General features: G+C 41.7%; 1 protein-coding gene across 5 annotated transcripts in view; it reads left to right on the top strand.

The window, feature by feature from the left end:
• The first annotated feature begins 7,871 nt into the window (after positions 1 to 7,871).
• The window catches only part of MUSK (muscle associated receptor tyrosine kinase), a 55,063-nt gene continuing 50,323 nt past the window's right edge, over positions 7,872 to 12,611 (top strand). For all 5 annotated transcript variants that reach the window (XM_054286426.1, XM_054286437.1, XM_054286420.1 and 2 more), the window contains exons 1-2: positions 7,872 to 7,950; positions 11,973 to 12,099. In XM_054286426.1, the coding sequence (XP_054142401.1) occupies positions 7,872 to 7,950; positions 11,973 to 12,099 (206 nt within the window). The remainder of the gene's footprint in view (positions 7,951 to 11,972; positions 12,100 to 12,611) is intronic.

Genomic DNA, 12,611 nt, shown 5'->3' on the forward strand with positions numbered 1-12,611 from the left:
CCCCGCCTGCTCCAGGCATGCCAGCAAGCACTGCTCAGCAGCTGCAGTGTATTAACCTGGTGTTGGGCAGGGGGAAATCCAACCTTGCTGCATGCCTGTTGCAATGGTCAGAGGAGAGTAATTTGGCCCAGAGAATTTATTATTCATCCAGATGCTCCAGAGCTGCTACTTCTACTCAGAGGAAAAAGGCAGATGCTATGAAAATTTTTTCCAAGACAAAAGCTTTCCACAGAAGCACTGACTGGAAGAATTGACTGATTAGGTTGTAAGCTATTTTAGGGGCTGAAACACAGTGCTGCTTGCCAAGTATGATTTCTAAGACAGGATGAAGCCTTGGCCACTCCTGCAAAGATGCTCAGGTATCTTACTGCTTCCAAGGAACATCTACATCCCGGATCTCATGCAGGTTTCCCTAACATGACCTCTTCTCCAGTAACTCATTGCCCACAGCAAATCTGCCACTAGTGAGGGAAGGAGGTCCAAGGTAGAGATGTGCTGCAGCAGTGACCAGAGCCCCCCTCTCCATCTGGAGCAGAATGGAGCAGACAGAGGCAGGGAGGGAGGGAGGGATGGAGGGAGGGAGGAGAGAAAAGGCCCTCACCCAGGCTAACGTCCCTCTCTAGCTGCCATCTGGAGACAAAATGTCAGCCAGGTGTGTGTAGGAGAAGCCACTCGGCAGCAGTAGCTAGGGCCCTTGGCAAGGGCTCTAAGCCTACCTTTGAGTCTGAGCCTCTTGCAGGATTACCTGAAATGGCTTCTACCCTGTGTGATTTTCAAGTGAGTGTTTTGCTTTAGTTAGCCCCAAGACAATTTCAGCTTAGGTGCAAACCCTTGACCCCATCTGTATTATCTCCTGACCAGCTATACAGCTGATGCACAACTCATTATTTACTCACAATATAGTCAATGGCAGAAGCACATCCTACACACCTGGGCTGTAGGGTTAGGCCCACAAACTGTACCCTCACTTAAAACATATCAAGTGATAATGATGCTATATTGACAACATGCGGGGACAGGACCCTCAGGTCAAGTCCAATGAAGTTAAAGGACTAATGTGGATATGCCGGTATTTTGGATCAGGTTTTCTGTTTCCTACTTCTTTCTCAAGATTAAACAAACCTAAGGAAGATTATCAGACAGTGCTAATAAATATGGGACAGAAAGGCATAACATCTCATTCCTTGTCAGAAATGCCACCTGCTGAGCAGAACCTGGTGATGGTTCGTCTCTCTGTTGAGCTTTCTTCCCCAGGCTTATAGGGCATGCGCAAGCTTCCATACGTATCACTCTTTTGTAGCATCTTATGGGCTTCTGAGCACCCTCCTCTTGCCCTATGTGCTTCAAATGCTTTTTCTGCTTGGCTATTAAATCTGCATAAGCGCACAAAACCCCATTGTGGTTTTTTCAGAAAGCATTGTTCTGGCTGCAGTCCCCCTGTGGGAGCCTATTGTCCATGGGGAACTGTCTGTTACTGAGGATGTTTCCTTGAGGCTTCTGTCTTTGGTTCTCCTCCCATTCACATAATTCCTCTCCTTCGCTCACATCATCTGGATATCACTTTTGCAGTGTTTGCTCTTAAATGCGCTGAATGTGTTGGGTGTCTCCTTGGGCTATGATCTGCCATTTGATTGAGGAGATATACTCACTTATACTGCTGTGCTAGTTATTGTGCTCCCAGATAATACACAGCAATGTTTAAATAGTGTGACTGCTGTAGCAGGTAGATATTGAGATGATCCAAAATGCCGTAGCTAAGAATGCCTCATTGAGTGAAATTCACACTGGGACCTGATCTGTGCTGTGCAAGCCTCTGTCTGACTGGGATGTCACCAAGGATTATGGCTTCAAATGAGCAGCAGGTGAACTCTAAGTAAAAAAGATCACAGGCAACCTTCTGCTCTCAGTTACACTCCATTGACGTCAATGGGGTTGCCTGGGGTGAGCTCAGAGCAGAATTTAATTTCTCATTTTTAAAATGTATAGCCAAAGCCCCCTGAAATGACTTTCAGCATATAGCACAGGATCAAAAAACTCCTCAGCTACTCATGCTGTAAAGTTCTTCTTGCTATCAGAGCAACAGGAAAAAGCTATCTTGTCTGGAAAAAGAGGGTGGAGCTGTTTCGCATGTCGCTGCACGCTGCCCACATTCAGTGAAAGGAAAGGGGATAGGATGCCCCTGGGACCTGTGTGCTGCACACCTCCTGCAGCCACTCATGGCAACCTGCCATCAGCTGGCAGGATGCAGCAGCTCCATTTCAAGTGTCCTGTTCCACTGGCAGACAAGCTATTGCATGAGTGCAGGTACTTCTGAAACTTGAGTGTTTCCTCATATCACACCCCTCTGTTATAACACCTCTTGGATCCCAGCTGGCTGCAGAGAGATGCTGTGAGTTTCACAGGTGTCATGGTGATGGAAGGAAAAGATGTTTACAGGCCTAAGATTCTATGATCACTCAGGACAGTTGATTTCCACACTGTGTACAGGACCACAATCTTTCACTTGAAACTAGTCTGGCTAGAGGCTGCATGCTAGAGGCTGCATGAAACCAAGCTGGTTGTTTGCTTTGGGCATGCCTATAAACTCCCACTGCTTGCCTTTTGCTCCTCTATAATCTAAAATAGAAATCAAGAACAGCAAATAATGACAGACAAAATCTGAAAATTGAAAATTTATTGATCTGACACATGAGATATCATATACATTTATTTAATTGTTCTTTTCTTTGGCTTTAACTTTAATTCTTTTAAAGAGATGTTAACAATAATTAAAATAATACTCACCGGAGTTCTGATATGAAACAGATTTTATTTTGTAGTGACTATATTTTTGCGGTAACTGCCAATATTACTGTCAGATCAAGCTAAGGTTATATTTATTTCTTGGTGAGAGTGATATGCTACAAGGTACAGTATTCTGGGATCAAAATCAATGGGATATATTAAGTCCCTAATGTATTCCTGTTGTGAAACACACCCTTATTTCTGCAAAAAGGGATCACTTAGGTAGATGCTCTCCTTCATATGGCTGTTGTGGCCTGGAGATCCACACTGGGTCCCTCCTTTCCCAGTTCCCTGAGCAGGGGCCAGTAAGAGCTCTGCTATAACGTTATCTAAATGCAGGTCTTGTTTCCCACTTGCTGGGCTGTGACACCATGTGATGGAGAGCAGGTTTTGTGTGTCAACAGCCATCCTGGTCCCCAGATTGTACTCTTCCAATGGCAAGCACAGGTTGACAGACTGAAACCAGAAGCTGAGGAGCAAGAGTCATACATTTTTTGTGGCAACTCTCTTTGGGAAACACGGCATCTCTGTCCCACTCCTGCTCAGCACCATGACAGCATTATCCTCTGAGAGGAGAGGGTTATCGAGGGTGGGGTCTTTCCCTGTGCTATGGTGTGGGGCTGGATAACATTGATAGCAACTGAAATAGGAGGCAGATCTCCCAGCAGAGGAATTAGTTTTATATATTACGAAATAAAGGCATTCAGCTCATCCTCTGTGTTATATATAGCATGCACATCTAGCTAGGTGCATGGCAAGGTTTATTTCTCCTTCTTTACATTGTTTACATTATTCCACCACACTAATTACATCTCATAACCCTGCATAATTTTGCCCCACCACAAAACATAGTATGGCATCTTAGATTGTCCTTAGTCAGTACTGTCAGATCTTGTGAGCTGAAAAATTATAGAGAAGTTTATAGCAAGATGATAGCAAGAAATTAATGCAAATTTTAGTTTTCCCCATTGCCACAAAATCTCAAGAGAATAAAAGAGGATTATTTCAGATTGAGACACCTGAGCTGAGTAAGTGTTGAAATATTAGTAGGACACCAGAGATTGGTCCAGATGGCTGATGGTGGAGGTGAAGCCAAGTGTGTCTGAAACCCTCAAATTTAAACACTAAGTGGGGCTTTGGGAAGGGTCTGTGTTTATTAAAGGACTTTAGAGAAAAGCCATTATTTCATCTTGACATTTAAAAAATAAAAACACTAAACAAGGAAGTGTCAAGTGCAGGGTAAAGAACAGCAGCAGTACAGCTCACTCCTTTGCATATCACACTGAGTACAGAATTTGCTGTTCTGACACAAGCAACAGTACCTTACTGGCCGCATGTGCGTGGGAGGCTGGGTTGAATCCCTTGGAGCTGGTGGCTACATGAGCTGCTTCAACTCAGGATTACTGTAAAGAAGCAACTTGCACTGTGTAATAAGAGAACGAAAACGATGTTTATCTCCTCCCCTAATGCTGGCATGCCTTGTCAAACATGCTTTTTCCATGTCAGACACCCAGGAGCTGGCGCTGCCTGCAGGCACTGCAGGCAAAGTGAGCAGGGAGGAATGGGAGGAGTGGTGTGACCATAACTCTATGACAATGTGACCATGATTCATTTCTGCACAGAAAGGTACATGTGCATCCCCAAAAGGGGTTTCACTGCCAAATGTTTTGTGAGGATGCCACTATCTAAGAGGCCAGCAGCTTTGAGGCAGGAAGCAGCAAGTGTGCATCAGGCACCAAGTTAGTGCATGCAGGGACATGTGCATGCAATCCATCTGAAGGGAAGGCCACACAGTACATCCTTTTCATCTCTCTGCTGGTTGGAAGAGGCTTGGAGCCATGGTATGGCAGCTTGGGCTTTGAAAACCACGTCTTCTTTGTCTTGGCTGGTTAGGGCATGCTCATTTTCTGGCTTACCTTCAGCAATACACAAACAATCCAGGATGTTCTTTGAAAGTATTGATGATCACTTTCTAGTACAAGGGGTGGAGAGGCCAATGACAAAGGATGTGGTGTTGCACCTCACACCAACCACAAATATTTGAAAGGTTGTGGCCAGGAGAGGCGCCTGAGAGCTGGAAGAAAGCAAACATCACCCAGTTAAAGGGCAAGAAGGAGGATCCAGGGATCTACAGGCCAGTCAGCCTCACCTCAAACTGAGGTCAGGCCAGTCAATCACTCCTCAGGCTGGGTTAGTGCTGACTTGCACTATTTCATTGTGAATCACCAGATGCTTGGGTGATTAGGAACACTGCCAAAGCAATTTCATTAAGTCTCTCTGTAGGATGATTTTGTTCTTTGTCTGGGCAGTTTCTGTTGGAAATACCTGTCCTAGCCTGTCTACTTGGATGAATGTCTAGGACTACCTGGGGAGAAGACATCCAAGAGAGTGATGTGGGAGAAAAGGTAGTTTTCAAATAATTCAGTGGTCAAATTATGTCACATTAGCATGCAAAGTGTCACCTTCCAGCAGAATATTTGGGAGAAGGAGGGAAGTGTACAGAGGTGTGCAAAAAAAAGATCCAGCATGGTTCTCTCCAGCAAAAAATTTCCACTTATCATAGCGGTGCAATGTCAAGCAATTAATTGACTGCAAGTTAAATACCAACTCTAACAAATTACTACTTTCTTTGTATTTATGCATTTATTTCAAAATACAGTATTTGTCACTTCACAAACAGTTTAAAGTGGGAAAAATGGTAGCTAGGTGAATGAACACACCTTGTCTTGTGTACTGAACTTCATGAACTGATGTTTTTGGAGTGTTTGAAGTGCAGAGAGATAAGCAGAAATCTATGGGATCAAAGCTTCTTCCACAATGTCTGAAAGCTGGGGATTGGACTTCTTCTCATTATTGTGTAGGCTGCTGGGAGCTCATCTCAGCAGAAGCATGACTTGGGGCATGACTATAAGAAACAACAGATGTAAAAACAATTGTCTGTAAACTGCATGCATCTCAGCTTTGTTAGGAAAAACCCTAATCACAACAGCCAATAAGCAACAAAATCATAACCCCATAAGTAAAAATTAAAGACGCATTTTGCTTTTATAAGGTAAGCTTGGAAAATACTTGGAATCAAAGAAGGTTTGGTGTCACCAACATTTGTTTTTCACTGATTTCAGTGCGAAATCATAGAAACATCTTTCCATGATAGGCACAGATTACCATAAGCTTCCCATATACATTGTATGTTAGTTGTGTGGCATGTGTAGCTGGAACTTGTGTACCTTTGCCCGTGTATTCTCTCTACTCTCATGTACTGAGTAAATTTACATCCTTTCTGTTTAGAGTAGTGGAGCTCATTATGATCCTTAGTAAAAATACATGAAGTAGAGGAAATGAGAGATTAAGAGTACTTTGGTAATCCCCAAAATGCAAAGGCATTGTTAGCATTTAACAGCCATTGCTGGCAGTGACATTTCTAAATGCTGCAATTGGCAAATAAAAGGGAAATATTAGTTTCTGCACTCATATGGATGGTGCAGTTTCAAAGCCCTTATTACACATTCCAAACAGGAATCCAGCAATGCAAAGGTCTTTTGCCAAGTCCCTTCATGAACAGAATTTTACCCTGAAAATACAAGTTGCATTTCTATGGAGCATTTTAATTGGATATGTCTGGACTTAAACTGAAGAAGTACCTCTAACTTCAGCCATGAATCAGTATTTCTCTGTTCCTTGGTAGGATTATTCTTGTTCCATCACTGTCTACTTGTTTTGCTTTTTTGTCATTGCTAGCTCCAGAATTTTTGGAATACCTTTAACATCTCTGGGAGTGTATCTGCCTTTATTCATCTTCAGAGGAATGCTTGTCTAGAGATCCTTGTTCTTAATCAACGATGGCAAGTCCACAAAGTAACATTGCTATTATAAAGCCATGCCAAACCGCATGGATTCACACATTCCCAGCACTGGTCAGTTTTACTCCATTTGCTCCTCAGAAGAAGCATTGCTGGGCCATGTACATTCATTGCAGAAATGACTGTTTAGAAGTGGTTTAAGTCAAGAGTTTCAGTAAATAAAGGAAATTCCAGAGATCTCAAAGTACATTTTACTGTGATGTGTTGTGACTGCACATTTGCTTTCCTCAAACCATGTAGTTTAGTGCAAAGCTCTTGTCCACTCTGCTGATAAAATGACAAAAAGTATGCGGAGTCATGTTCCAAGAGGATCATGATCAATTAGGTTCTTCCCAGACTAATTATTCATCTTTTTCCCTGCTCATGCAGATATTGCCCCTGCATCAGCCTTTCCACAGCGGTAAGCCTCTTTGCTCTTCATATAAATATTTGTGTTGGAAAAACAGGCAGTACAAATGACTTGACATTTTTGGAAAATATAGTGTAGGCCTTTGTGGTAGGATGGGGCAAGAAAAAATGAGTCAGAAGATCTTGATTCTGATGTTTCTTCAAGTCTTCCTAGAAAATGAGTGTTTGTCTGTCTTTCATCTTAGGCAGGGACCTGGTGGTTAACAAGATATTTCTGGAGATTAAACCCCACTGTCATATTTCCCTACAGAAAAGCACTTTTAGTCACCAATGCCAACCTCTTCTCCTCCAGCAAATGCATCTGTTAAGAAAAGAAATACTATCAGCAGGGCAACAGGTGGCATATTGCAGCCAATCTTGAAAGGTTATAATAAGAGGGAGTGTGAGCGAGAGGAGAAAAACTGGAAAAGAGGGTGACTAAGATGAAGGAAAAGGCAGTGGCAAGCATTTTTTCCTGCTATTGCACTTACAGTGTTCTGGAATAAAAATCTGATGACTTTGCAACACTGGGCTAGGGTACTGCCCTGGAAATGCATTGCCCATTGTGCTGTTCTCTGTTTGCTTAGAAGGAATTCAGACGGGATTTGCTTTCTCTTGTTTCATGAGCCCCACGCTTTCACACTGACCAAAGTGGATACACACCAGCTGGCCACGTCCGTCACCACCACTGGGTGGGAGAATTCCTGATTATACTTAGATCCCTCAGACCCCACTCTGTCACTTGCTGAGAAGCTCTGCTTGAACACTGCTTCCGAAATGCAGCCGGCTGGGAAGTCTGCACGCCTTGCCTGAAGGAGCTGGATGCCTTCTGGATCAAACATGAATGACCTGCTGAAGGTGCCGCTGGTGCACGTCCTCACCCTGGCAGCCCTCAGCTTGGCTGAGACAGTTCTGAAAGGTTTGCTTTTTCCCTGCTCTTCTTCTACCGTTTGCTGAAGGCGGTTTTGCAAAGGGGAAGGTGTCTCTGTTACAGTGGGGAGGGTGGTGCTGTAGCGTTCCCAAAAAAGACAAAAATGGTCTGCTTTCAATGGTCACTGCTCTGCTTTTGGAAGGATAGCAGAGAAAATATTCTCATATTTGTGTTTGGAATTGAATTCTTTGTCTGTGAAGAGCACATAGTCCATTGTAATAGGCAGGGGAGACCTTTGGGTTCAGCTTGGGTGGGATGTAAATTTCTCCTGTGAAAGGAAGCTTAGAAGTGTTAATGGCTGGTAGCACCAGTTGCTGCAGAGCACAAGATCTGTTATATTCAGCACATCTGTGTAGGTTTTTAAGTATATAAAGCTTCAAAATAAATAAATATCTGTGATGTCTTTACAAAAAACACATATATATGTACAAATATGCACTGTTTGGTGTAGCGTATAACACAGAAGTTATCATACCTTCTTCCTATCTTGTGCGCACACATGCATATGGGCATATGCTCACATACTTTTAACTAACAAAAGAATTGGTAAAAAAAATATGTTTAGAAAAGTCTTTGAGGTAAAAATGCAACTGTGATACCATTCTGGATGTCCTGTTTGGTAAAGTTGTGGACAAGAATTTTTTCTGAACAGTGATTCAGATTTACAATTCAAAACTTTTGAAACTTTTGAAATTCAATGCTTACTAGAGACTTTGCAGCTTCAGAAAAACAAAATGAAATCTTAAAGGGAATGCCAGTATTCACATGTTAGGCCAACATTGCTGCTATTGCAGACCTGTGCTTTTACAGTTGTTAGTCAGGTTATTCTCAAAATGAAATAAAGAGAAATAACCTGTCTTCTTTACAAAAATGTTTTGAAACAAAAATATTGGTATATTTGTAAGGCACTGAAGTAAGTTTGTGAACTTAATGTTTGTGAATATTGTGGTAAGATAAGTAGTAGTGGAGAGACAAGAAAAACAAAGAGGACAGGGATAGATTTTTTTTCTGGTGTCGCAGTGTAATGAAGAGATACATTGCCTTTTCTAGGACATCACAGCTGAGCTGTTTTTTACCATACAAACTGCAGTTTCTTCAGGTGTCTGCAGTGTTGGAGAGGGACTGGTTCTGTTTTCCGTATTGTTTTGCTTGCCTGGTTGGTCTGGTTTCAAAAGTGTGAATCCAAAGCCAAAGCCAACACATTTGGAAGCTTCTGGTGGGCTGGGGACAGAAGGGAATTTGGCTTTCTCATGGTCCCGTGACCAGCCTTGGGTCATTTTTCTATCCCGGGAAACTACAGCTGACATCCAGAAAAATGGCACCTGTGTGGCTTTACACATATATAGATTAATTTATTTTCAATTTATTTAAAGCCACAAGGATACCTTAAAAATATGAGAAAGGCCTAGTATATGCATATGGAAATGCCTGTCTCCTTTTCGATGTGATGGTAGATATGTCTGTACATTGTTCAAATTTTATTTTCCTATGTTAAAATATGGTAATGCACACATCATGAGTTAAGAGTGCTTTCTGAAGAAAACATGGACTAACAACAGCATCCAAGCAGTTTGAATGGCTTTTAGATGTAAGTCCCTTCTCAGCCATTTCGGAACTCTGTTGCCACCTCACAAAATGACGGCAAGTCCCACTGCTCACTGTCCTTGCTTGGGTTAAATATCACAAAGGTGAAAAGAGCATAAAAGAAAGTTATACATCCCTGTTGCTGTCATGGTTGCTCTCTGAGGATGCAGAATTGGGAAGGCAGTTTTAAAATGATTTCTTTTTCTGTTACTGTAGTGCTGTCAGTTTTGGACACTATTTTCTTAGAAGCACGTGGCTTCATTCTGCCCAAAAATCTGTATGCTGGCTTTCAAAGGGACCAGGTCAGACCATGTCTATGCAATATTCTGTCATCTATTGAATAACAGACACACTTGAAAGTATGTAACTGTTTCTAGAGAATTTATTTAATATAGAAATCTGACAGGAAATGATTTATTTAATATAGAAACTTGTTCTTTGTTTCCCCAAAGAACAAAATACTGTCATTATGCATACCAGCTCTTGGCACAAATGTACCTTTATTATTTGTGGGAGTGGCTTTGTTCACTGTTACAACAGTTATAAAACTAATTGCTTTGAATTATTATTACTGTAAAAATTTACATTTCTCAGGGTTAGAAAAGGATCCATCCAGAGATCGAGGAATGTGGACAACAGCAACAAAACTGTACTATATAAAATTAGATTGCAAAACTCTGGGGTTAATGCCATTAAACCCCAATAAACTTTCCCATAAAATAGCAACGTTTCATTTAAAGCAGAGAGGATAACCATTGGTGGGGGTTATTCTCCTGAGACGTCCTTCAGTAGTAGGAAAATGAAGACTTTGTAGAAGTCTTCCATTTGGTTTCACTGGTACGGGATTCATCTGGGAAACGATACAGATGATTATATTTGTTTAATATGACCCAAAATGACCTAATAAAGTGATGCATGATACAATTTGAAGCAGTGATCTTAAACAATGAACTCGTCACAGACTTTTTCTAATTGAAGTTTCATCCATATGACTTTTAGAGCTATCTTAGATGTTGTTTAGAGATTTACATAAGTATACTCATTATTGTTAATCAGTGATACGATCCAAAGTCATACAGTCTAGAAATGTTATTGAGGCAGATTCATTCTGATCAAGCGTCAAAAGTGTTTAGAGTTTTACATAAACCTGATAGTGGAAGCTGATCCTTTCTTCCTCTAGCTTCATTCCGGCAGAACTCCAAAGACATTCTAATTTTGACTTCCATGTAAATTGAAAAAGGATTAAGATATTGATTTTCTATTATTCTCAGTCTCCTTAATCTGAATGTCTTCTCTTTTGCCCATTCTTTAGGGAGGGAAGGGTAAAATGGATATAGTTTATTTTTTGCCTGAATTTGAATCTCTTTGTACTATGGAGGGCCAGTAGATACACAGCAGTTGAGATTCTCTGTGAACAAATAATGGGCCAGAAGCTGCTATGCTCAGTGAGGAACAGGAAGACTCCTGAATCCATGATGTATTTTCAAGGTAGTGTTTCAGGAATATAGTAAAAACTAGTTTATCTCAGCACAGTTGTCAGCGAAATCCAGTCCAACCAATATGGATGTGTGTGTCTCTTGCAGCCATTGGTCCAGATATTCAAGTGTTTTGGAGGCAGAGGCTGCAATGAATAACATGAGCAGGGAAAGTGAGTGGCTAGGCTTATGCTTTGATCCCTTCCAGCTGTGCTGCAAGTCTTTCACCAGAGCGATGGCAAATGTTTCTAAAGATACATTCAACTAATGTATGACTACAGATTTATGATAATAAGCATTAGACATAGCTTTTAAACTTCTAACTCTCATGCTTCTTGGTTAGAAAATTTGAGAAAATGAGAATGAGTCCTAGACATGACAAAAATCTGAATGACCTGAATGGTCTTTGTGAGCCTGGCTTAGAAAAATATAATGCTGTATAATGGGTTTGGTGTTTGTATATAACAGGGGTTTTTTTGTTGCTGTTTTTTTTTTTTTTGTTGTTGTTGTTGCTTTTTCTTTAAAGATAAATAGTTGAGTGAATAAATGCTGTAATATTAACACAAAAGCCTACACCTCCTGCAGTAATAAGGAGGCACTCTTCCCACTCCAAGGGCAGGTCAGCTTGGCTTCAATTTTTGTGCTGCCCCTTGCACTTCCGGCCTATGCAATGCCACCCTTATTGCAGTGGGACATCCTCACCTGTGTCCTTGCAGTATGCGCACCTATTGCTGTGAGTCTTGAGGAAGAGATGAGTCAGAAACACAGGACACACTGATTTTGTTGGTGCTTGGTTTGCTCTGTTTTGCATCTTATGTAAAGACCTCAAGGGAAAATGCCATTGAGTGACCCTGCAGGGACATGGCTCCCTCCACCAAAGGTGTTTGATAGACTATGTAACACTCTCTGGTAGGCACCAGAAGATGTTCTCATTTTCTCTTCTTCACACAGCTCCTTTGATCAGCACTCCTCTGGAAACAGTGGATGCCCTGGTAGAAGATGCTGCCAAGTTTGTCTGTGTAGTGGAGTCATATCCTGAGCCAGAGATCACATGGACGCGCAACAGCATTCCCATCAGGTAGGGAGCAGCTGCAGCCCTCACCAGCACCTTCTGCCAAAATTGACAGTGCTTCTTTTCATGATACAGGAGATATCTGGAAATATAAAAATCGGTCTGTGGCAGGAGAGAGAATGAGTGGCTGTAATTATCTAGGATTCTGTATTTCTGAGGGAGTGGTAAGAGCACTTGAGGCTGCTCTTGCACCTTCACACATTTGAGTTTGCATAGAGTTGGTTTCTGTTGCAAGGAGATTTCTCCCCAGCTTCAGACAATTGAATGTGCTTTCTTCCTCAGTTCATCCATTTATGAAGGAGGAGGATGCTGTATAATATTTAAAAGGAGCTTAGCAGGGTTTGTTGTCTGTCTCAATGTTCTTGGAATCTTTGCATGAGAGGGGTTCTGCTGTGCCATTCTTTGCTTCTAGTTCTGGACTGGAAATTGTCTTCTCATTGTTTTGCACTGTCAGATGTTAACAACCAGGCATCAAGATGTCAACAAAGAAGGCAGCCTTCTGGAAGTGTGGAAATGTG

The sequence above is a fragment of the Melozone crissalis genome, unplaced genomic scaffold, assembly GCF_028551555.1.
Source record: "Melozone crissalis strain CALT ecotype California unplaced genomic scaffold, PUWL_Pcris_2 ptg000005l_1, whole genome shotgun sequence".
Classification (NCBI taxonomy): domain Eukaryota; kingdom Metazoa; phylum Chordata; class Aves; order Passeriformes; family Passerellidae; genus Melozone; species Melozone crissalis.